This window comes from Sinohyriopsis cumingii, chromosome 4 (genome assembly GCF_028554795.1).
Source record: "Sinohyriopsis cumingii isolate HCF-2022 chromosome 4, ASM2855479v2, whole genome shotgun sequence".
In the NCBI taxonomy this organism is placed as follows: Eukaryota; Metazoa; Mollusca; class Bivalvia; order Unionida; family Unionidae; genus Sinohyriopsis; species Sinohyriopsis cumingii.
The window spans coordinates 45,878,135-45,903,074 of NC_142964.1; the positions used below are offsets into that span (position 1 = coordinate 45,878,135).

Here is a 24,940-nt window from a genome sequence, read left to right on the forward strand (position 1 = left end):
TCAATTTTTTTTAAAAAAAATTGTTTCTTATTTATGTTATGTCTAGCGCGCGACTAAGTTCAAATTTATCTGGGCAGAGTTATGTGCCCATTAATAATGTTGTTATTGTGTAATTAATAATCCGCGCTTGTGTATTTAGTTTGGAATACGGCATACATTCAGCTACTTTGTTTCTTGTAGTGTATTTTGTTTATATAATTATGCCTTAGGTATAATAAGACAAATGAGCAGATAATAAAAAGGTTACTGCATTTGTATGTGAAAGTATGAACTCGTTTTGTCGGGTGGATATTTTGCACTCCCAAGGCCGTGCAGTATTCCATCCGAAAAATTTGTTCATATTTTCCTATACAAATGCAGTAACCTATAATTCTGAAGCCACATACCATACTCCTACGCCTACACCAGAAGTACTGCTTTCTAACATTTTCACATTTCTTAACGTGTAAAATCCCTAGAGGGCAAAAGTTATTAAGCCTTATGTAGAATAAGAAAAATGAGCATATAATAAAAAGGATTGCAATTCTGTCTAAATGGTGCAGTAATGCTTTATTTTTTTATTTTATTTTTTAAAAAAATTCTTTCGTCCAGCATATTATATATACTACTATCATATTCGTGTGTAATACCTTTCTATGCAAAAAAAATCATAATTTAAAACAAGTCATTTGTCATTATATGATTATCAATTAATGGAAAGCTATGCATCTCCAATATCCAGGCCAAAATGGACTCGTAAATTCAGTCCCTTCTTTTGCAGTTGACAATGTCGGAGTCAGTTGCTGAGGGGTCCGGAAGGTAGGTCCCTGACTTCAAAAGTTTAAAATGGACTCATAGCGGAATATACTATTTACTTTAATTTCAAAATAGTTTGTCTGAAATATATCTTTTTGAATTAACACTTTTCGTACTTTAATGAAAAGGATGAAATTTGACTAAATAATAGTTTGTCTGAAATATATCTTTTTGAGTTAACACTTTTCGTACTTTAATGAAAAGGATGAAATTTGACTAAATAATGGAATTCATCGTCAATAATTTCATTTCTGCATAGTGAGCATTGACTTTCATTCTCATATATAGTTCCCCCTCTCCCTGGCTCTTTTCAACCTAATGTCTATGGCATCTGGTTCAAACATTCGCGATTATTTTGAAAAATGTTTGGAGGATGGTGGAATGGAGTGGGGAGGGGGGAGGTAGGGCCAAGTGTAACTTTCTAAATTTCCATACTGTTACTTAAAGCGTAGGTCATTCAATTATTAAGAACTATCATATCATCTTCCAAATCTTGTTTGAACGTACCCTCAAAATTTCTTTGCTTTATGCATCTGAAGATTTATTACTGGAAAAGGTGACCAACCAAAGTTTTCAAGTGTGAAATTTATATTTAACAATCTATTTAATTTCATTGCACCTGGCAAAATATAATGGATGCATGAAAATATCGAACGAGATTTTGTTTTTTTTTCTTTTCTTTTAGACGTATAATTTAAAAAAATAGTTTCATTACAGTCGAAACAGGCAAAACTGCTTGATGAAGTTTGTAAGTCATGAGCTTATTTGCTGACAGTTTCTCTTCAATGTTGGAAAACAATTTTGCCTTTAATGTTTGACATTGTGATAGATAGTGCTTTTCTGGTCTCAAAATGAGTTTAAATTCTTGCCCTTTATTACTTGTATTTTTTTTTATCAAAAAATAAAAAAATAGTTTTCTTTAATTTGTTCGATAAGAACCACAATAAACAGCACAGCCTAATCTACACCTATATAATAGGAAGCTGTCCTACCTTACGCGCGTCATGCGGATTTAAGACAAAATGAGATGTGTACAGATGGCGACATACTGATCTGGAATGTGGCGTCCATGCAATTTCAGACCATGGATATGTGCGCTATATTGATAGGATATAATGGGAAAAGAAGACACAAGAAAACTGACCTCATAATGTGCTTTACAAGTTTTATTTTCGTACGATTTTCATGTATAAATCTATCATTTACATGGATTAAATGTAGTGGCAAAAATTAAAGTTCTGAGCTCCCCACCGAAAATTCAGAAATGCTAACCCGCACACAATTGGAATTCTGCTTCTCTCTAAAAACACTCGATTCGCGGGATTGTTTTATCTCACCACCCCTGCATTGTCGAGACAAAGAGAGATAGCTACGCCACTGTTCTTATGTATCAATCACATGTAATGTATTCCATTCGTATAATTTTCATATACATAATTTATCAGTTACTGTAATGTATAACATTTAATGATTGTCATATAAAATGTATCGGATACATAATGAATTCCTTTTGTATTTTTTATATATTGTTGTTGTTGTAGGGTTTAACGCCATTTTTCAGCACACGATAGGCTATACATGGCGGCCAGTATTAATGGTGGAGGAAGAACCCGGGAAAACCCCGGAAAGAACCACCGACCCACGAGAAGCTACTGGCAAGCTTTCTGACATACCCACATTGGCTGAATCCGAGACTCGAACCTACGCAGACAGAGGTGAGATGGCAGTGATCAGTAACGGAGAGCGCTTTAGACCACTCGGCCACTCGGGGCCCCATTTTTTATATATAAGAACATAACAGCTACATGCATACGTGTTGACACATTAAAAAAATGAATATCTTAGTATTTTGAGAACCATATTATTTACATTGTAAGTCACAATATTAAATTATGTTTTGAAAGTGAGTCATAAAAATGGGTGTTGTGTCATTTAATTTACACATAAATGGGATTGTGTCATTTGATTTACACATAAATGGGATTATATCATTTGATTTACAGAAGGTAAAGCTTATCTTTCCGCTTGGTTATTAGGAATGCGTTATGGAATAACGAATATAAAATCAATGTAACCTATTTTCACGTTATCTCATCAACCCAGTCTGGATGGTGACGCACCCCCCCCACCCCCCCACCCACCCCGAATCCCCCGCCCTCTTTTACTCTCCTGCCTCCGGTGTACATTTATGAGAAATATTTGTCGTTATTGTCAATTAGAAACACAGAATAATGTCATACTTTTATATCAGTTTTCTTTCTTCGCTTAAAATAATGCAGCTTCAGCATTAAATTTGATGTTTTGATATAGATGTCTGGATAGATTATACATCAGACCAAAATCCGAATCTCCACATAATATCAAATGTCTTTGTAAAATGCGCAAATATTTGTTTCCTGTTTGTAATTCGATTATTTACTAAAACACATTCAATATGGTATCATATAAGTGATCAAGGCTGTACATAATATTTTATGATGCTATTGGTCCGCTTCGTTTCAATCGATTTTTACAGTCTTTTTTGTACCATTATTCTCACACACACTCAATAGAAATAACACACGTATACAAGAGAATGCCAAACATTGTTTATTATAAGGGCAGTATACTTGTATCAGTTGTTTTAATTAATGAATTATTAATGCATAACATTACACTTTAATCAATTAGCCAAATTATGAATGAGTAGTTGAATGCCCGCATTTCTCGCCTTTTCTACTGCATGTTATTTTTAATTTTTTTTCAATCTGAAAAGTGATATCAGATTTATAGATGAAACGAATATTACCATGCTTTACAGGCTGAAAAACTGATTCAAATATTATTGTATGGGTTATTTCGTTGCTTTTATCAATTGAATTATTAGTTGATCATTATAACATTAAATTTGCGATCTTTCCTCTTATTCTTTTTGCTGACCAGATCTAATAAACTCAATCTCACTTTGGGTCACTGCTAGAAAATTGTTATGGTTTGTTGTATGGATTGATATAAAGCCAGTATTCTAATTATTTAGTATTCTAATTCTTTAGAAGCAACTTAAAACATTCGCGGCTTGTTTAATCAACCCGCTATAAATATACAAGCTGTACACTCTGTAGGAATATGTGATGGTCACCGTTTCTATTTGTTCATTCTTCACCGAACTTATAAAAATAAATCATCAATCCTTATAATTAATGTGTACAATAATACAGTAGTCAACGAAAGAAGTCTTGTAAAAAGGCTTCATCACTATAGTCCTTCTGTTGGCTATTTACCATTTTAGTTCTCAACGCGCATGCGTACATTAAATACTGCGATCAATATTCGTAATTTGCTGAGCTTTTCAGAAAACGGCTAGCGATCTCCTCACAACTTATACCAATTGCCCTCTTGTCAGTAAAATTGTTCATACTTAGTACCACTAATAGGGTTTAGTAGAAGCTGCGAATGCTCCAAAGAGAAGTTCCAGTTCGAACGATAGCTTTTCGTTTTATATTGATCAGACAAGTGACAAGTGAAAGGGCACGGTCACTTAGACTCATTGAAATTATATATATATATATATATATATATATATATATATATATATATATATATATATATATATATATATATATATATAACAAAGAGTGGTATCAATGACGTCATGTTAAAGAAGTAACTCTATCAGTCTTCACAGACGCTCAATTAAGCTGCTACTTTTAGTTACCAGTCGTTCTGATTTAATGTGTTTAATTAGACGCTTTAAATTTTATTCTGTCACTAACGTTACTTTCTAAAATGTGACAGAACTAGACCTATACATTATAAACTAAATTATTATAAGGAAATGACATCAGGATTTTTCTAAACTTTGTGCGAATAAACAAAAAGCTGGAGCAGAAGTCATTTGCATGAGATAAAATGTAAAAAAAGAATATAAAGTAAATTGATTTTACGTGGTAGGAATCGCAAGAATCAGGCTATAAGTACAAAATAAACTCAAATTGTGAGCTCGTGACAAATATTTTGAGAAATTTTGGTATATTAAATATATCATTCAAGAAGATAGCATATCTGATCCCTATCACTCAAGATCCATTGTGCGAAATGCAGAAATTTCAGTGTTGGAAATGCAGTGAGTTAAACAAAGCTGCTGAAATTAAAAAACTAAACAGTGGTTGCATGTGATATAACTAGTGCACAAGAAAAGACAAGCTGAAATGAATTAGATAAAATAAAACAGTTCTTTCACGGAGTTAGTGGCGTACTAAGGTGGTACGAGGAAAGTTTAAATACCAGTACATGTTTTCAAACCAAATGAAAAATTCGTCAAAGAAAAAGTTATTTTCAGTTTGTTTATGACAGCACTGTACTGTTTAAAAATGTACTTGCAAACATAATATATTTTCTGTGTGTTTACGTTTTAAAATTAATTTTGGGGGTGCCAAGGAAAGGATACGTCCCGGGTGCCAAACACTTTAGGTACGCCCCTACATGGAGTTACTTGAATTTGGTGAACAATTTTAAGACTTGCATAAATGTGGACATATGGGTAACACATGTTCGTTCTATGCAATAAACATATATGTTTCTATAAAGTACAGCTTAAATAAACATAATCACCGTTTTGATATGCACCTGTAAAAACCAAAGACATCAACACATCTGGAGATCAATTCTGTCTATGAGATTGTGAATGACAAAAATATTAGGAGAACGATAACTCCAAGTGTTGAAAGTAAAGAAAACGTTGATATGCTGATTATTTTTATGCAATACAAAAAAATCACTATGCAGGAATAAAAGGTTTATCAACAATGCTGTCAACGCGAGCATTAGACGTCACGGACAGAAATATATATGTAAGCAATGGCTAAATGACTTAAAAATACATGAAATACCTTAAAAAAAGTTAATGAGTACAAAAGCTGGTGTTACATTGTATCAATACCATGCACATCATGCACAAAGAAGATTATTTTGTCAATTTTTTGAGAGAAAAAAAGCAATACCAGCTTAAGGTTCTATTTATGAAGAATTTCGATTTCGAAAGTGTGTTAGAATAATGTGGGTTCAAACCCGCGACCTCCCGCATCCTAGGCGGACGCTTTCACCCCTTAGACTACTGGAGCGGTCAACAAGGTTGAATAATAATACGATTTTCAGATGGAGTTACTCTTAAATGATACTGATTCATTCATCACTCATAAGGAGACAGATCATTATTATCATGACATGATGAAGGAAACATTCCACAATATTTTGACATAAATTGTCATCATTAGGGCAAACTTTATCGTGTTGTTTGGGTTTTCAAGGTTAAACGTTTAGGCGCACCTATATCAAAGTTCTCCAATTTAAAGTTGAAATTGTACTCGTTTAAACTGATTAAGATGAGAAAAAGTATTTAATGGGATATATAAATTGATGATAAAAAAAATCATAGATATCATATATATATATATATATATATATATATATATATATATATATATATATGCTTACTGGATCGATCACAACGACACTTATCAGGCGATATGCACGTTGAGACCATACAGTCACAACACATACACGATAAATATGAGCGTTGTAGTCCTTTCTTGGCATGATAATAATGTTCTATAATTTATGATATAAATGCGCTACGTAACGGATATATACTGTGAATCAATTTAAACGAATACAATCATTAAAATCAAACGCATACAACATGAATCTATTATTAAGGACATGTGTTGAACTGTAATCTGCCAGACCAGAAATGCGAATCATATTAACAAACCTTTAAAATTTTCACTGGTGTTAAAGTTTATTTGCCTTAGCTGAAAAGTACAGAAACATACATAAAGGTTACGACACTAATGGTGTGCCTATACAAACTTAATACAAAAACATATTGTAATATATGCTATCGCCATATAGATTTGACAAAGTGAAACATTCAAAAAAGGAGAAAATCTGTCATAGTAAATGAAGGTACTCCTACAAATATCAATCAGCCTTTATACCTTTAAATTTTTTCCTAATTGTACATTAACAGTTTACAATCACGCCTTCTCGAAAACTGGTTCATCTGCCATTTTGACACCGAGTCCTACATATATGATGTACAAAAAGATGACATCACTAAGCTTCTAACCTCATCGACTCGAAAATGACATCATGTTCGAAACTGGAAAGATTTCATTTTTAGTATTTATATTACGTTGGGTTACTTTGATTAGAAGATACTGCATTTATTCAAGAATGTTTGGACGAAGCCTCATAAGGAACCGGGAAAATAAAGTGTCCTTTCGTTTCGAACAACAACAACAACAACAACAACAACAACAATAATAATAACAATAATAAACATTTTGACGATGGTCACATGTACATACATTCAAGACTGGCCTCATGTTATAACTTAGAATCTGTTGAAATCCCACTCTATTAACGGACATGATATATTAAATATACGCATGAAACTGCTTTCAGGGACACAGGCAGGAGGATACCAACTTGTAAACGGGGAGAGAATCAAAACAGGTAAGCGCTGCTGTGATACTTGCCTTTATTTTGCAACGCAGAATTCAAATTCATTCATTCATAATATTACCATTCGTTTATTCATTCAGTAATTGTCCACGCTTAATTGGTTCCGACCGCTATATAGCTCTAACTTATTAGCTCTCAGGTTATAAGCGATTGTATGAACGTGTATAACATTGCTTGAGGTCTGATAGAATTAATGTAATTTAATGTTCATCCTTCTCAGCTTTTTGAATTATGAATTGCTAAAAGAAAAAGCTTTAATATGTATATCCTTCTCAAGAAAAAAAGAGCAAAAATATTTTTCCAATTAGGTCATGTTATCACGGGAAAAATTCTTATGACAGTTAAGGTGTGTAATATAGAACCAGAATCGTTGTCAGTTAGGGAATATTACGTAGGGGAAATCTTCAACGTTGCAAGCATAACTAGTGAACCATAGAAAAGGTTGCGACAGGGTCCATAGTTTTATTACTGTACAAAAAGTAATCTTAGAATGCACCGAGGTTTTCGAAACAACTTATTTTGAGAGATGGCAGTAAATAAATTGCAACCAAATTACTTTAGGATACAAATTATTTAAAAATGTGTGTCATAGGCTGCTACTATACCAGCTTACTGCATGTTGGATGTCTTGACTAGCATTTAAGAGCTCCAGTCACCCACATATTAAGGATTCGAGACGTTTGAAGTGGAATAAAATACAGGTCTCTTTTATATTCTGTATAAGTGGACTCATTGACTTGGTGTTTGTGACTACAAAAATGCAGTCTATGCTGACTGCGGGGAACTGTTGTAAACATGAGGAATCTGTACTGTAGCTTTTGTTGAAAAAGCAGCATTATCTGTAGATAAAGATGACGACAATGCCATCTGGAAAAAAACAACAATTTTATCATAGCCTCAGTTCAAAACACCGATGGTTCTGGCTGATAATCTTAGAGACAAATCACTGTTCATTTATATTTCGTATCTAAACATGAAAACTTAATATAACTGACACATTCTTAGGTTCCAGTATAAGTTTCAGGTTTAAGTTTTATTGCAATTTAGCCTCGTATTCAGTGACGTAAAGTCCAAGCATCAGATTATCGTAAAGTGGATGACAAGATAATTATTTGATGAATTATGCAAATGTGTCCTCCTCGTATCATCTTTTCTATAGATTTCACGTTACATGCCAATTATGTTTTGTTGGACGGATTTATTAAAGTTGGAGAACTTGCCGCCTAAAGCAACATGCATCGTAACAAGTTAATGAGATGTGTATAAAAACTATTGTGTCCACAAAAATGTACAGTTTGAAATTAGTCTTTAATAAGTAATAACTGGGTATAAAGTATACTGGTGTTGTTTCAAATCTTAAACACAAATTACTTTAATAACAAACAGAATCATTAGGTAATTAGTAAATATTAATTGAAAACAAAGTTTCGTTTAAAGTTTAGCAAAATAGTTATCCTATGAAATACAAATTACATATATATTGTGCTCGTACATTTCAAACTTTACGTTAATCTGTCTTTTCCTTTTGTATCTTTAAATGATATTTTCTATGGAAAAGGTGATATCATAGCTACAGTTATTATACTGGCCATCAAGCACATTTTTAGGAGACTTAAATACAGATATAAAGAGGATATTATTGCATTGCAGAGTGCTTATAGGGAACCTGCATTTGATTGGCTGTATACAATTTCGCCAGCATTTCTGGTAATGTCATTTCCAAGGTGTGTAATTGCCAGAGGCTAACGATAGTTTGATGTTATGTTGACACTTCATATTCAACCGTCATGAGTGCATTCCCAGATCAGTGATGTCTGCTGCAATATTATATTCTCAAATTTGAACTTGTCACTTTTTATGAAGCTGCTGTGATAGGTGGAAAATCTATGATATATTAAATGTTATTAAACCTTTACAGCTGTCTATCGATCGACGTAGTATATATATATTAGAATATCGCTCAGTATATCTGATTGATGCTCGACTGGCACGATTGTTACAAGACACCGTCGACAACTGAGGAAATACTTACAGCGAACGACAATCTTAAGCAATATTCGAGCCAACTATCAAAGAAACAAAAGCAATGGCCGGAACATTAGTCCTGATTGAAGAGAATCAGGTAACTATTTGTACCATTGCATTTTTTATTTTTTATTTTACAATTTCCGTGTTTTTGTTTATATTTTCGTAGTCTCACGTGTTTTGCGGGTTTCAGGTTTGGAGATTTTAATGAAAAGCAATCTTCTATCCTAATGCAATCTTCTTCCTTTTCAAAATGTTAATACTTTACAGGTTCGTCCTGATATCCCAAAGCAAAGAAACATTTGTACATAAAATTTATATACACTTTGTATGAGTTAGAACAAAAACAAATTATAGAATAAAATGAAGTATGGCACTCAAGTCAAGACCAAGAGCTGACATTCATTTGTTGATTCTGATTCTGTCAGTGAACTATCGTATAAAAAATCTAATTTATTGTGGAGCAATTGAATCTCTGGCTATGTGTTAATCATTAGTTATCGTATATGGGCAGCTAATATTTGAGTTCTAGCACACGTTTCCCAAACATAATCGGCCACGATGTAGTTTTTACAATAAAACATACACATACTAAGATTTGTATAACTTCAACATTTTAAATCCATTCTTTTTCAGTTTTCACGATACGAGTCTTGTAACAGTAATAAGGGATGCATTAACAAAAAAGCTCCGGAAACTTCAAAAGAATTATAATGCTAATTTAGATTAATGGAATGCGATATATTATAGATATAATGTGCGATAGAAAATATCAAACAGGATGTATATGTGAAAAAGGGAAACATTAGTCAGTTTCTTGTAAATAATAAAATAATTAAAAAAACATTATTTTATATTTAAAAAAAATAAAAATCACTTGTAAAGAATGTGACACAAATCTTGACATCGTAATGATAATACATATTTATATTCAAAATTCCAGTCAATTGATTTTAAAGTTGTGAAGTGACCCACACTCCATATATATATATATATATATATATATATATATATATATATATATATATATATATATATATATATAATCACTTTAGATCAATATCACAAATCTTGATCCACACAAGTTTTAGGGTTACCCTTAAATCCGGTTGTTTGGTTATTGTTCAGTATATACTTGTATGTCACCTGTATCCGAGAAAAGCAATTATTATTACTTTCATGTATATTACTTCTTATTCATACGATGTTCTTTTGCTATGCATTGTAACAACATCTTCTTGTACCGCATGATGTATGGATATGTAGCATGGGCCAGTGGCCTATATAGCAAATAAACACTATTATTAATTTTGCATTAAACAATGTAACAGAAAAAAGGAAAAATTAAAATTAAAAAATTATTTCACTAAAAGACAAAGTGATAAATCTATATCCCAAATGACCCTAAACAGTCTTCAAAGAGTTGGTGTACCAACATTCTTGAAGTATCACAATGATATGATCCGGAATGTATTGCAATGAATTCACAATAGTCCCAAAATAGCGTTCTAATCCAAAATGCCACTAAACACTTTGTAGTTCCAAAAACAAATAATTTCAAAGACAGACTGATCTTAAGAAAGGATTGAATAATTGTTTTACTACAACCTATTTAAAAACCTAAGACACACTAAAATGACCAGGATGTGTATCCCAAGTTCGTTTACAGAACAGTGTAAGTTCATAAACACGGTTAGCTTTTGAACTCAACTATCAGTAACTAGCTTATTTATAACTTACAAACATGACTAAAGACATGAGAATAAAGTAGACCAAACATCCACCCTTTATTACGGACAAAGGTCAAGCACACAACACAAATATACATAACAGCTTCCCTCGTAAATAATACATTTATACAATAGCTCTTTTTTACATATTAGTCAGACATACACATAATGCTATACATATTTAAATTGCATACGAAGGTATCTTATGCATGATACACAATATGCACAAAATAAAGCAGCATAGTATTTGTATACTCGTGACAGTGCACTTTCAATCTCTTATCTTTTCGATTGATGTGCATAATGACAATGCTGCATTCCTGCAACACCAAAGTCCACCACAGCAATCTCTGATTTTTGTTATTCATTTTGTGAATGAAAATAAAGTGATTGGGATCACTGAATAAAATAATAGGAGAAGGGACTGAAGAAATATACACTTCAAAGTGTTGCAAAGCCATATCTAACTCAAACATTCCTTGTAGACTAAAAAATAATAATTTCTCTGGTGCCTGTTTAGTTCTTTTTTATATAGAAAAACAGCACATTGGATGATCCAAACCATTTTTGTCTTCACGGGTCAATACTCAACCAACCCATTCTTCACTTGCAACAACACACATTTTAACTATTTAACTGAAGTTTGAGGTCAAAGAACTTATGCACTCTAAAGTGTGGCCTTTAATTTATCAAAAACCTCCAAACACCTGTCAGAATAACGAAACCTGGGTTTCGTATTCAGCAAATTTACCAGATGTTCAACAGTTATGGAAACTATTGAGCACAATATTTGATACTATCCAGCCATACCCAGAGGTCGCATTATCCGCTCTCTACTGATATGCACTGGGAATTAAAAGATAACCGTAACCGCAAATTATATGGCTTTAACTTGGCCTTTTACCACAGTATGTCCATAAATGTAACATACTCACGGCAACACTCATTTGTACCTAAGAAAATTGCCAAACAGTCGATCAAAGAATTTGTAAATGGTTTTAAAAAAATTGATCTTAGCATGTAATATCTTAGATAATGACGTCGTCGACGAATGCATCACATTTAATTAGACCAAATATATTCATGTTCATTAAACGCTGAAATTTTGACAGAAAAAATTGTTCATACCAAAAGGCATCATCTTATACTGATAAAGTCCATCTGGAGTTGCAAATGCCAAAATTCCTTCTGCTCTTTCCGTGAGTGGAACTTGCCAGATTGGAATTTTATTTTTCAAAAGGTCAAACTTAGTGACATATTTTCACTGCCAATTTTTAATGTTTCATCGAGTAAGGATGATTTATCACATGTGCAGTTTTCAGGCTTTTATCGTCGTGGTAGATATTTATTTGTTTGTGTTGGAACATTAGGAAACAAGTACTCATGTTCACATCATAGCTGTTTCAGTTGACTGTGAACGTTTTTGTCCCAGATGTTTTAATATTTCTGACTTCCAAAATCGCTACTGTGAGATTTGCATTCACTCATTTACATTCTCACTGTGTGGGACAGGTACCACTTAACTGATTGAATGATTACATGTGTTGTCTCTACCAAATTGTTCTTTAATACAGTTATATCACAGAAGTTATTTCTGTGTCCTTATACCCAGGAGTGTTGATGATACATTGTTACTCATTTGCTTTCTTTTTGTTTATAAAAGGACCACACGATTTAGCCTGAAGAAAGCCATAACTCTATTACAAGGTTGAAAACGAGCAATTTTGTCATGCTGTAATTTCATGCCTGACTGAGTAGAGTGACGATTAGTTCTTGCTACTACACAAATCTTTGACAACTTATATTTAATATCAGAGACATAGTCAAGAAGATAGATCCTGGAATTTTGTTATTGAAAGGAATTTTCATTTTTGATAACTTCAATTATCCGCGGTCAGCATGCCCAAAACCAGGTTCTAAAGGAATAAAACTTAATGATTTCGTGAATTGATTATCTAACAGCAAACAACAGCAAATGAAACCTCACATCACAATCTTTTCCTGTATCAATGCTTTAGGACCAAATAATATTCTGCAAAGTTTGATGAAATCTTTCCAAAGCCACTTGAGTTTCAGGGTAATAGGCAGAAGATTTAAACTGTTGGATGCCTAATTCATGCACAAGCTGTTGGAAAATTCAAACCACGAGATTTCACACTTTATCAGACTAGACAGCTCTGGGAAGGGCAACATATGTACAAAAATTATCAAAGCTTTTACTATGGTTTTAGATTTAAAATTTCTCAAAGGAGTTGCTGTGGAAATATTGTGGGAAAGCACACATTATGGTCAACAAGTATTGGTCTTAGGTAAGAGACTGACACAGTCTACCATTATTCTGCTAAATGGCTCGCCAAATGCAGGAATAGGTTGCAGAGGAGGCTTAGGTATCTTCTGACTGGATTTTCCTCTCATTTAACAAGTTTGACAAGATCTACAATATTTAGAAACATCGCTTTAAATTTGTGGCCAATAAAAATGATTCGAAATCTTGTGATAAGGCTTATTGACTCCTAAATGACCATTCATCAATGGTTAAGTTCCAGGGGGTAGAGATGGACTACCAGATCAATGCCAATGCTAATTCCTTGTGGTTGCGGATAGTCCCAGTGGCCCTATTCATTTGCTCAGCTGAATTCGTCTCTTCACGCCCAATATATGAATGTATAGTTGTAATGTAGGGACCAAAATAATTAAAATGTTTTGACCATGTGCAGCATATAGAAGCTGGCTTGATCTATGCGTCTCAGTTACATTTCAGTCTGACATAGGTTGATATTTTGGTCGGTAATCACACACACACACACACACCATTGTATACAGAATATCTGTACCTAAGAAACAGCCGTCATAAGGTATTTTCCTAATAAACTGTACAAATGGTAGATGTTTATTATATATATATATATATATATATATATATATATATATATATATATATATATATATATATATATATATATATAATGACTGATACTGGTTTTGGGCCTCAGGGAATAGATGACTGTTTGATATGTGTCCCTTACGTTACAATAGTTAAGATTGATACAGGATTTTTGGCATCAGTGGATAGTTGAGTGTTTGACATGTACCTATTACAACAGCTATGACTGATGCAAAATATGGGCCTGATTAAGGTCATCATATTCACATCAAAGTATTTACATTTTATCTAGGTGGTATCTGTAACAAGAACTTCCTTCTTCGATTGGGAACATTTTCTTAATTCACGTACTCGACAGTGCTGTTTGCAATTCTTCCACTTTGCGTTGTGAACCATCTCACCGTTATCTTTATTGAAGCTGGATGCAAATGATATGAATTGTGAAGACAGCATTTGATCTCCTCGGGATAACTCGTGGGCAGTTAATTTTGCCTTTAAAAGTTATCGGAACGGCTGTAAATTTTATTCTCTTGTCTAAGGGGACTCATATTATTTCTTATCAACAGTTATGCTCAGTTCTTTGTTGATGTTCTGTTTATCCACTCATACCGGGCAATATAATCTAGGTAGGTCATCCTCTAGATAGCGATAGCCAGATCTAATTAACCAACCCTGTTTACCAAGAGGGAACATCATTTCATACAAGTATATTTAGAGTTGATCCTGGTCAACCCACTCCCCCAACATAAAATGACTTTAATCTGTATCTTTGCTTTGTGGTATAACTTTCTTTAGCAGTTCACGAGGTCTCTAAATATTACCGAACAAAACAATTTAATGTTTGCTATGCTAGTTTGTCCTGGAAGTTAGGCGATTTGTTTTCTTCTTTTTTACTAAAATGCTCTTTGCGTCGTGTTAGGTTAGTGTTACGTCAGTTAAATAGTTTGAAAATCTATTGTGATTTCGTCGTTATCAAAGAAGACGAGAAAGGGAATCAAATGTTCAGCAAGAAAGATAGGACTAAAAAAATTAATATCGCTCTATGTTTGAACCGCCCATCCAAACCCCGCATAAACGATGGCCAATCCTGCGAAATTAAATCAAGTAAACATATCCAAATACCTCCTACAATAAATCTTCGTTATTTTGTAAACTTACTTTTTATAAATGTTCTTTCGTTTGTTTATTATGTGTTATGTGGGCTTATTCTGACTTACGCATACACACTCACACATACACACTTTTATTAGTCCCGACGACTTACAGTCTCCTTCGCGTTCTCTAAATTGATCTACGGAACCCAGTTTCTGTATCTGTACGGAATAAATTCCATAAATCAAACATACATCCTATTGTTACAGCTTGGTACCTATTGTTACAGCTTGGTACCTATTGTTACAGCTTGGTACCTATTGTTACAGCTTGGTACCTATTGTTTTATTTTGTGTCTTAATAACTGCTGTTTTCTCTGTATGTCCTAGATTTGATGGTTGTACACAAAACACCAACACCCCACTCACCCACTGACTCCGAACTTTCAAACAGCATCAGTGTAAAACAGACATCAAAAACTAATTTTCTACTGACCAAGCTGTTTATCCCCACAAATATGGCGTGTCTTTAAATGGGTTTAAAATAAATCAATCCGTTGGTGTGATTCAACCTCTGAAAAAAATCCAATTCTTGTGACAATGAAACACTGTGCGCGCCATTTTTCAGTAAGACTTATTTATTAGTTCTGTACCTGATAGCAATATATAACGTTTCTCGATTAGTCTTTGAAACAGACATAACGACAGACGTATAACGAATACAATTGCGGATGTACTTGCATTTTATATTCGAATGTTGTTTGTGGCTTTTCTTTGATCTGCTTTCGTATTGTGCGTACAAATTTAGCGGATGTAAATGGTCGTTTACAGTAGTACCATATCGCATGGGTTTCATCCCCTGGCTTTCTAAAATATATTACTTACTGTTGCATAACTCGTTGTTTGGTGCAATTATGCAGCGATGCTATATTTAGCTCCACGATTCCTTGAAGAAATCGCTGTTAAATTACTAAATGGATATTTGATATTAAAAGAATCCCATATTTCAGCAATGGTGAACAATTATTGATATTCAACAACCCTAACATTACGTTTTGTTGTTGTTGTTGTTGTTGTAGGGTTTAACGCCATTTTTCAGCACGCGATTGGCTATACATGGCGGCCAGTATTAATGGTGGAGGAAGAACCCAGGAAAACCCCGGAAAGAACCACTGACCCACGAGAAGCTACTGGCAGGCTTTCTCACATACCCACATTAGCCGAATCCGAGACTCGAACCCACGCAGACAGAGGTGAGATGGCAGTGATCCGTAACGGAGAGCGCTTTAGACCACTCGGCCACTCGGGGCCCCTATTACGTTTTGTACTAGAGTGATATATTCTTTTAAATATTAGTCTATATTTTGATTTTTCTTCTTTGTTTTAATTTTAATTCTTCTTTCAAGTTTTTTTCTTCATTTATTTTTATATTTTTACTGGGTGGAAGGGGGTCTTGTGGGGGGGGGGGCGGATAAGTACAAATGCAAACTTGAAATCAATCCTCGTTTATTGATTTCTTTCTCGAATACTAAATTTATCATTTATTGCCTTTTCTTCTAGGTTTTTCCTTCATGGGCTCAGCTTGCGTACTTGGCGTTATTGATGAACTGCATCCCTTCAACTCTTGTTTGTGCGGAAAGCAGTAATCAAAGACACTCTCTTGATATGCTTCAACCCTGTAAACATTCGGAACATTTCCAAAATAGCAGAATGGTACCACATTATAGTGACACATCCCTTGAAGAGAAATGGATAACCTTTTTCATGAACTCGTCAAAAAGTGAAAATCCGGTATCAGTGAAACTTCAACCAAAACGCAGGAAGCGTCACAACAAAAGAAGGAGGAAATCATCCGGTGAGACTAGAAAGCATAGCAGGGGGGAGTACAGACATCCCGGAATCTCATTTAAGGCCTGCACCACGGTGTCAGACTGGGTTCATTTAACCAAATCAGAAGATATCTGGGGTGATAGAGTTAACATTTCTTCACATATTAGCATTGGTGGAACCACGGTGGATCAGTACTTTTACGAAAGTTATTGCGAGCATGAAGGTTCTCCATGCACTGGAATTAAAACAGAAGAATACAACTCCTCATGTACAACGATATACATATGGACATACGCTCACGTTGTCAAAAACGGAGAGGAAGGCTGGAATTTTATCAAAATTAAAGGTGGCTGCAACTGCCATTTACAAAGAATCAGACCCCCATCCGGTCTTTTCAGTATATTCGATCTGAATTGACCTTTTAAGCCGTATCCTGCAAATATCATTGCCATAATGTACAAAATGCGCTCTGGAAATTCACTCTACCTCTTTTCTTTGTTCACGTGCCCTTCTTATGGTGACAATGTCAGCAGAGAATACTGAAAAAGCAATATGAAGGCTTAGCCGCTTAAAAGCCTTGTACGCGTGAAAAGAATTTACGTAACGACATGATATATAGTGATCCGTTGTCCCTAACAACAATCTCGAAATAAAACTCTGGAAATTAAGGATTGTGCAAAATTGACAAGATGCTTTGATTTGTGTCTCTTGTATGATTTCTGTTACAACTGGAAGAACAGAACGCTGGTTCTTCAAAGGATTCAAAGTCATTTAGACCTAATCTTGCCCAGAAAGAAACGCGTGTCTTTGTAAAACAATTCTTTGTATCCTTGTTTTAAAATGCGTAGATGTATATTAATAACCAATTGCACAATATGTTTATTGTGTAAAAAGTACGTGTGGGCATGTGCATAATAAATCAATGTAATAGGATTGGAAAACTTAACGTGAGAAAATCATTTGTGACTGCAATAGGTGAAACCATCTCTTCTAACATATATGCTGTTCAAGTTGTCTTAAACGTTGCTTCTATCTAGGGCATTAATTGACTCCAAAGGTTACTTGAATATAAGAAAAAAATTAAATCCATAGGTTACTTGAATCTAGGAAAATAGTAGATCCAAAGTTTACTTTTGCATAGAAAAATAATAGACTCCAAAGTTTAGTTAATTTTTTTTTAAATGGGCATGCCAGTCGCTGTCAGATGAAAAAGGCAGGGCCATTGAAGCTATCATGCTGCATAAAGTACTGGGGGTGGCGGCCTGCTTCACTCATATACTTTCCAAATAAACCGATGATGTTACATTTGGAATTCATATTATAGTTTGTTATATGGTTATTTAATTTATAAATGACTGAAACGTTTGTAAGTAGAAACAAGAAAGGAAAAATATTAAACCTCACATTTCGGTCTTAACTGACACTGCCCATAACTTAAGATATGGCTCAAGTTTGATACACATATTCAAAATAAAATTTTCAGGAATTGGATCGGTTTTGACATTTTTTTTCTAGCCTATAATGTTGTTGTTGTTGTGGGGTTTAACGCCATTTTTCAGCACACGAAAGGCTATACATGGCGGCCAGTATTAATGGTGGAGGAAGAACCCGGGAAAAGCCCGGAAAGAACCACCGACCCACGAGAAGCTACTGGCAAGCTTTCTCACATACCAATATTGGCCGAATCCAAGACTCGAACCCACACAGACAGAGGTGACATGGCAGTGATCCGTAACGGAGAGCGCTTTAGACCACTTGGCCACCTAGCTTTTAATACTGTGTGTTTTTTCTCCGTCATTTTCTAATGTACACGCAACACCTTTTCGCATCGGACACTTCATTATCGTAAAACATAGAGGCTCAGTTAAAGTTGACATCTTAAATCATCTACCTTTGACAACATACTGGGCTGAATGACAGATAGCTTACATGACAACTGTTTACGCTTCCTACAGATCGTGCAAATATTTGGACCGTTTCACATTTCCAAGACTTTTCAATTGGGTTATTTTGCCTTTTAATATGTTAGCAGTGTTGGTATAATTAAATGTGTGTGTGTGATTTGGATTTTGAACGTAGCTTTAACAATTTTTCAGTCATATCGCTACGATGTCTGCAGTGTGACAGTTTTATAGTGATGTCTAGCACTGCACTGGGGCATCATGCCGCAGGCATGTAGCATGATGTCGAACCCAGTCACATTATCCTGACACCAGGCCGACCAATCCTAACACTAACCTCTTAATGCTGAGCGCCAAGCGAGGCAGCTGTTAGTATCATTTTTGTAAACCTTTTATATGACTAGGTCGGGGATCGAACCCACGACCTCCAGCATCCGAGGCGGACGCTCTAACCAATAGGCCACCGGAACTGTCGTATAATTAAATAAAATAAACCACTGTTCCCTAATTATGTCAGGGTAGGAAAACAACCATTCATTCTTAAAAAAAGATCTCGGAGTCTTGTTGTGATAAATACAATTAATCATTTGCCGCAGTTGATTTTTCGACAGTGGAAACAAATTCGAGATTCATTATTATAGATTTTAAATAACCGTAGCTCCTGAAATGTCGTCAAATGAATTTCAGTCCTATATTTATTGCTATGCAATTACAGGAAGTTCATAATTTACGTTGTCTGATGACCCGCGGTTAATCTTCTAATATTATATTTTGGACAATTATTCATTAACACATCTTTCAAGACAGGAGATAAACTGAAGCCCTTTGATCACAATTCAAGGTTTCCTAATAACCCCGGTTTATTATTCAACGTTGTACATGACCAACTGTTTATTATTCAATATTGTCAATGACCAGCGGTTTATTATTCAAAGTGGATTATATTGTAACTAAAAAAAAAATAATAATTAATGGCTGCCAAGTGATCTGAATGCTGTCGAGTCATCCATTCTTTATTCTACGTTGTAATTATATTCCATCTGGCATTTGTTTATACCTAATTTCAATTAATAAATGCCACAGACTTATCTTTTGCGGAAGAATTGATTGCATTAAGGTATTTTATAACATGTTGGGCAGAAATGCAATACTAGTGTTCTGCAAAGTATGACCTAACATACAAAATCTTTGATAATCACAAGGATGAGAAAAAACATTTTAACTCGAGAAAATACATATCTTGAATGGGAAAGGAATTTATTTAAAGACAACGTACTTGACGATGATTATCTGCATATAATATATGGAGGCGCTGATCATAAAAAGCACCTTAAATTTCAGACATGTTAAATAAGTTAATTCCGCTCTTCATTCACAGCTTGCCGTGTTATGAAAGTCATCTGTTCATCAAAATGTTAAACGAAATTCCAGAGCAGGTAACGTAATACCAAATATACAACGAGAAATATAGTTCATTTAGAAAGGATTCATAGTTAATAGGTTCGTGAAGAATGACTAGGAAATTGCCGCGAAAAGAACGGTCCAATTGTTTAGATTGATTCTAGTTCATGAATAATTTGAACAAATGTGTAAAAAACTTCAGTGTTTTAAATTTCACAGAAGCACCTAATTTACGAGAAAGGGTACCTATTTAAATTATTACTTCTACAGTTTCAGTAATAAGTTCAGTGAAACAACCTGCTATAAAAGGGTTTACTTACGCTCATCGATTCAAACATATCCGATGTCGATTTACAATGTGTCCCTGATGTGATATCGTATCCAGTCCGAATTCACTCGGTGTTCTTAACCATGCGACAGAGAAATCTACCTTACTTCAGTCTGGTTGTCTCAGTTTGGGAGACTCAGTCATGGTGTCCACGCGCTAGGAGCTACGTTTAAAAAGAAGAAACTCCTACTGTCTTCATCAGTGCCTGAAGGAGTCGTTAAGAAATCAAACAACAACATCAGATATATATCACAAAGAAATTCACTCAATTTAAGGTCTCTCCAATTTTGATATCACATAACAGAAAACAGTTTCACACACACACACACACACACACACACGAAGTTGAGTTATTTAGTAGTATGCTCATTGAACTACACACAGCAAGGCGAATGTTATCCTATATTAAACTTTGTAAAGTTTCAGGTCAGCTTCATTAAATGTAGCTAAAATCATTTAATTAGTTTAAATACGTCGGGTGAAACGAATTAGGTACTATTAGCTAGATTTAACGACGCTGACATGAAAATGTACTGAGCTACAGGTAGGATGAAATTTTCGGTGCTTTGTGGAACGAACTATAACGTAAAACACGGTTCAAGAAACACAGGCATTACATGCATTCTCAGCCATTACATATATGTTAGACTGACATATGTCCTTGATCGTACAGTTGCCTACTACAGAATTTTTCCAAATTAGAACTAATGAAAGTTAAAAATTATCCGTATAAAGGATATTAATGACTTATTTTTATTTTCGCATGACATTCATCGATTCAATATAATATTACAGACGCTCATGGTGCAATAACGATTATACCTTTTTCTTGACTTTTTGTATCTTTTCTAAGAGCATAATATCTAGCTAAATGCTGATAATGTAATTACTTCGATTTTCTTTAAAGAGTTCCAACATCTGATGACCTTTATACAGAGTGAGCGATAGTAATAGTACCTGACGAATACTGTGTTTTGAATCTTCTAATTGCAAAAGTGTAGGGTTATTTTAATTTAAATAGAAAAATATTGGGTGCGAAAAATAATATGTCAGTGTTTGCACCAAGACAAAAAAAAAATCCCAGTCGCGGGGTTACAGTTTTGGCTTTCCGCGCCCCTTCAGCAGGGCTTTGTTGGAGACTCATAATCTTTACTACAATTATGTGAAAAAATACAAGTTATGGATTTGTGGTATAGTCGAGAAGTTTTGAAATGTCTTCATGTACCTGTAAGCTATGATAGATAAAGTCTAAACACTATTACATAAACGTAGACAGATGTAGCTCTACGAGAATACCAACAAATATGGACCTTCTATTAGCATTTCAAAATACAGACGGAAAATCGTACTTTTTGAGACCCGATTATTATTGTATAAGAATAATACTCCCATTATCGGAATCGGATTTTGTGTCCGAAGTTTAGACTTTTGGCCTCAAATCTAAGACCGGCTGGTCTGAATTGCACACAGACAGGCAAACCTTTGCAAAACGTAGGATAAGTTGGGATTTAAAGTAAGAAAACGGTCAGGACACAAAAATGATGGGCCCAATAAGCAAACAATAACAGCAACAACAAACCCAAAACACCTCCAAATTGTACCCTTCTGCACATGCACGAGAGAATTAGCAAATGAAAAACAACGTTTGTGAAACACCTAGGCTTCTGGCTAAACGGAAACCTCTTGGACGCAGCCTATATAGGATGTATTCAGAAGCAATTCCAAATAAACGTTATTTAATTGCATTTCAGTCGAAATGACAAAAATCTCCAGGAGTTAATGAGTTTAGGGTGTCCGGTGTTGAGGGGAAATGTGTGACAGATTATGACATATTTTTATTAATATCAACACCAAAATGAATTTAGATGATACCACATAGAGACTTAAAAGTAAATAACGTATATTTTACGTGGATAGCAAATCTATGATAAAATCCAATAATGAAGGAAATACAAAAAACAATGACAACTACGAAACGTCAAGATCATTAATCATCGACCTTGACAACAATAATTTATATGATTGTGTCATCCCTCAACATGTGCCTGAAATAAGCTTTGATGGGAAATGATAAAGAAATTAAACAGATAAAAGAACATCTGTTTGAAACACGCGATGTTGCTGATAAGCAGAAGTGGTCGTCTCTCCAGTAAGATGACAATAATGTTTATGTACTTGAAGTAAACTTGAAGACTCTATTACATATCCATGTTCATTTTAAGGATTACTCCTTTGCACCGGAAAAAGCCTGCACCTGACAAAACTGATTTATTTCACTTACACAAACATTCAAATGATTATAAGTTGAAAAACAACTGTACTAAAGCCTTTTTTGTACATTAAGAAAGGAAAAACGTGTCATTCACCACCACATAAATGTAAAGTTTTACGTGTAATTGTGTTTGAGACTAAAACAATACTACACAGTTATCTTATTAGTGAAAAACAGAGGTTGAAGTCTGACACAGAACTATCCAAATCATGAATGATGTCATTATGTCCCTTTCCTTTTTCTTTTTCTTCTCCTTCTTCTTCTTCTTCTTTTCTCTCTCTCTCTCTCTCTCTCTCTCAAATCCTTTTTCATCATTAATCACTTTTATCATGTTGAAATATGTTAATACTTGTATTATGTAAGGAGCAGACTAAATTAAGTTATTCGAAATTTTGCCCAATTCCAATGTATCGTATTGTGATAATAAAATATGGTCAAAGTAAACACAAAACTAAATGCCTTTCTTTGGAAAGAGCAAAAACAAAATTATAAAATAAAACAAATAATATAACAAAAAGTACGGAAAAGATCTGTTTGAATGGATGATTAACCTTGACTTCCCTGAACAGATGGGAAATTTGACAAAAAGAACAACAGTCAACATACAAACGAGAACAAATTGTTCAGACCTCAGTAAGATATATGACTGGCTAGGCAATAAAATCATTAACGTTGACATTGTGCTGGTCAGTAAGAACAAAATAGACAGCTTGATTTGAGAAATTTTATGGCAAAAACCGTTGTTCTTGGTTTATTTGAGTGGCTCGTGTACGATTTTTATTAGTCTCACTTAACGCCGAAACACGGTGCAGATCAACGCGAGACACAACTTTATGATGCTAGTGAGTCCCAAAATAATGTGTATTTCTCTTTAATTGGAGAGTACTTCTTCTGCACGGTCACCCATTCCATTATCACAAAATGCCGACAAACAAAAGCTAGTCTAATTATGGTTGATGCGTGCTATCTCAGGTCACCAAATTTCACAGTTGTCAATTAGAAAATGTGTTAATTAATAGTACCATATTAGCCATTAACTCTAACCATTTAAACCAACTAGAGAATTATTTCTAGCTCCCCTGTGAAGTCGGCTAAATCGATCACAAAATAACCTTGTGTCATTCTTCATATAGCAGCAGATGGGGTGAACAGACCGAATTTTGGAGCGTCCAAAAACCGAAATAAGCCTTCCTAAAAAAATGGGATCAATAACTTTAATAATCAAAATAACTAACTACGGAGGACTCTCAAAGAGTCCCTAGAGTCCCTAAGGTTAGTCCACGTTATTTCTCCAACTAAAAACTTGTCGATGGCGAGTACATTACAAAAAACGAACCAACTTGAGGTCCCGCCCCCTTCTGCTGCTATTAATTTATCCAAATATTTTATCAAGTCCAATACGATATCTTGTTCCAGGATCGTGCAAATTTATTGTTATAAATCCATGCGGAGTAGCTTGCGCTCGTGAAAAGAAGTTTTTAAATTTAATTATATCCATGTCACCGCTGCACCAAGTTTGATGAATATTTCTCATCGTGTGTGTATCAACTCCATTAAACACAACTAAAATATTACAGTTATCTCTGATCACTTTTGGTATTTGTGTGTATCGTTGAGTAGCATAAATAACATCGGTGTTTTTATGTCTACCTCGAGAAAAAATCCTAGCTGGATTTGATTGTTTGTCCAGCATAACATCATCATATACAACTAAATTATTAATAAATCCGTCTATGAAATCTGCTGATGGTGCTTCATCAATATCGGTTATAAACTCGATAACATCGTTATCTTTATCTATTCGCGCGTTTTCATTAAAATCCTTAAGTACATCATAACATAGTTGATCATCAACTGACGGGGCTACCAAATACAATTTATCCCACGTTAAACATCTCATTATAAGATTAAGTAACAACTGTGTCTTTCCACTTCCAGATGGTCCTATTATTATCATTCTGATGGAATTCGGTAACGCAGGATGGTGCTTGACAGGTTCTTGTTTTTTTTGTCGCTGAGAAATCAATTATATCCATGCTGTATAAAATATCCATGGATTTATATTGTGTGAAGTGCAGGACGCGTACCCCGACGGATACACTAACAACTATTACCACAAAAAATAACAGATCAGCTGTTACGGGTAAGTGTACGCGGTGTGGTACAAAGAAATTTAAAT

The 24,940-nt window shown here is 34.3% G+C and overlaps 1 protein-coding gene across 2 annotated transcripts; it reads left to right on the top strand.

Moving 5' to 3' along the window:
* Positions 1-751: 751 nt before the first annotated feature.
* Positions 752-18,299, top strand: LOC149801086 (uncharacterized). Of its 2 annotated transcripts, XR_016420440.1 has the most exons (3): positions 752-798; positions 7,240-7,290; positions 16,590-16,720. XR_016420440.1 is itself a non-coding variant. In XM_089954250.1 (2 exons), exons 1-2 carry the CDS (start codon positions 9,386-9,388, stop codon positions 17,274-17,276), a joined length of 723 nt encoding a protein of 240 aa, XP_089810376.1. In that variant the 5' UTR covers positions 9,296-9,385; the 3' UTR covers positions 17,277-18,299. The 2 variants fall into 2 exon arrangements, 1 of the variants encoding a protein (XP_089810376.1); XM_089954250.1 differs by lacking the exons at positions 752-798; positions 7,240-7,290 and adding an exon at positions 9,296-9,421 and having other exon boundaries at positions 16,590-18,299.
* Positions 18,300-24,940: the final 6,641 nt, after the last annotated feature.

Excerpts from the sequence above, each read along its gene's own strand:
- LOC149801086 (XM_089954250.1), top strand. The coding sequence starts at position 9,386 with ATGGCCGGAACATTAGTCCTGATTGAAGAGAATCAG. Across the intron at positions 9,422-16,589 it reads TCCTGATTGAAGAGAATCAG|GTTTTTCCTTCATGGGCTCA; the intron begins GTAACTATTTGT and ends CTTTTCTTCTAG.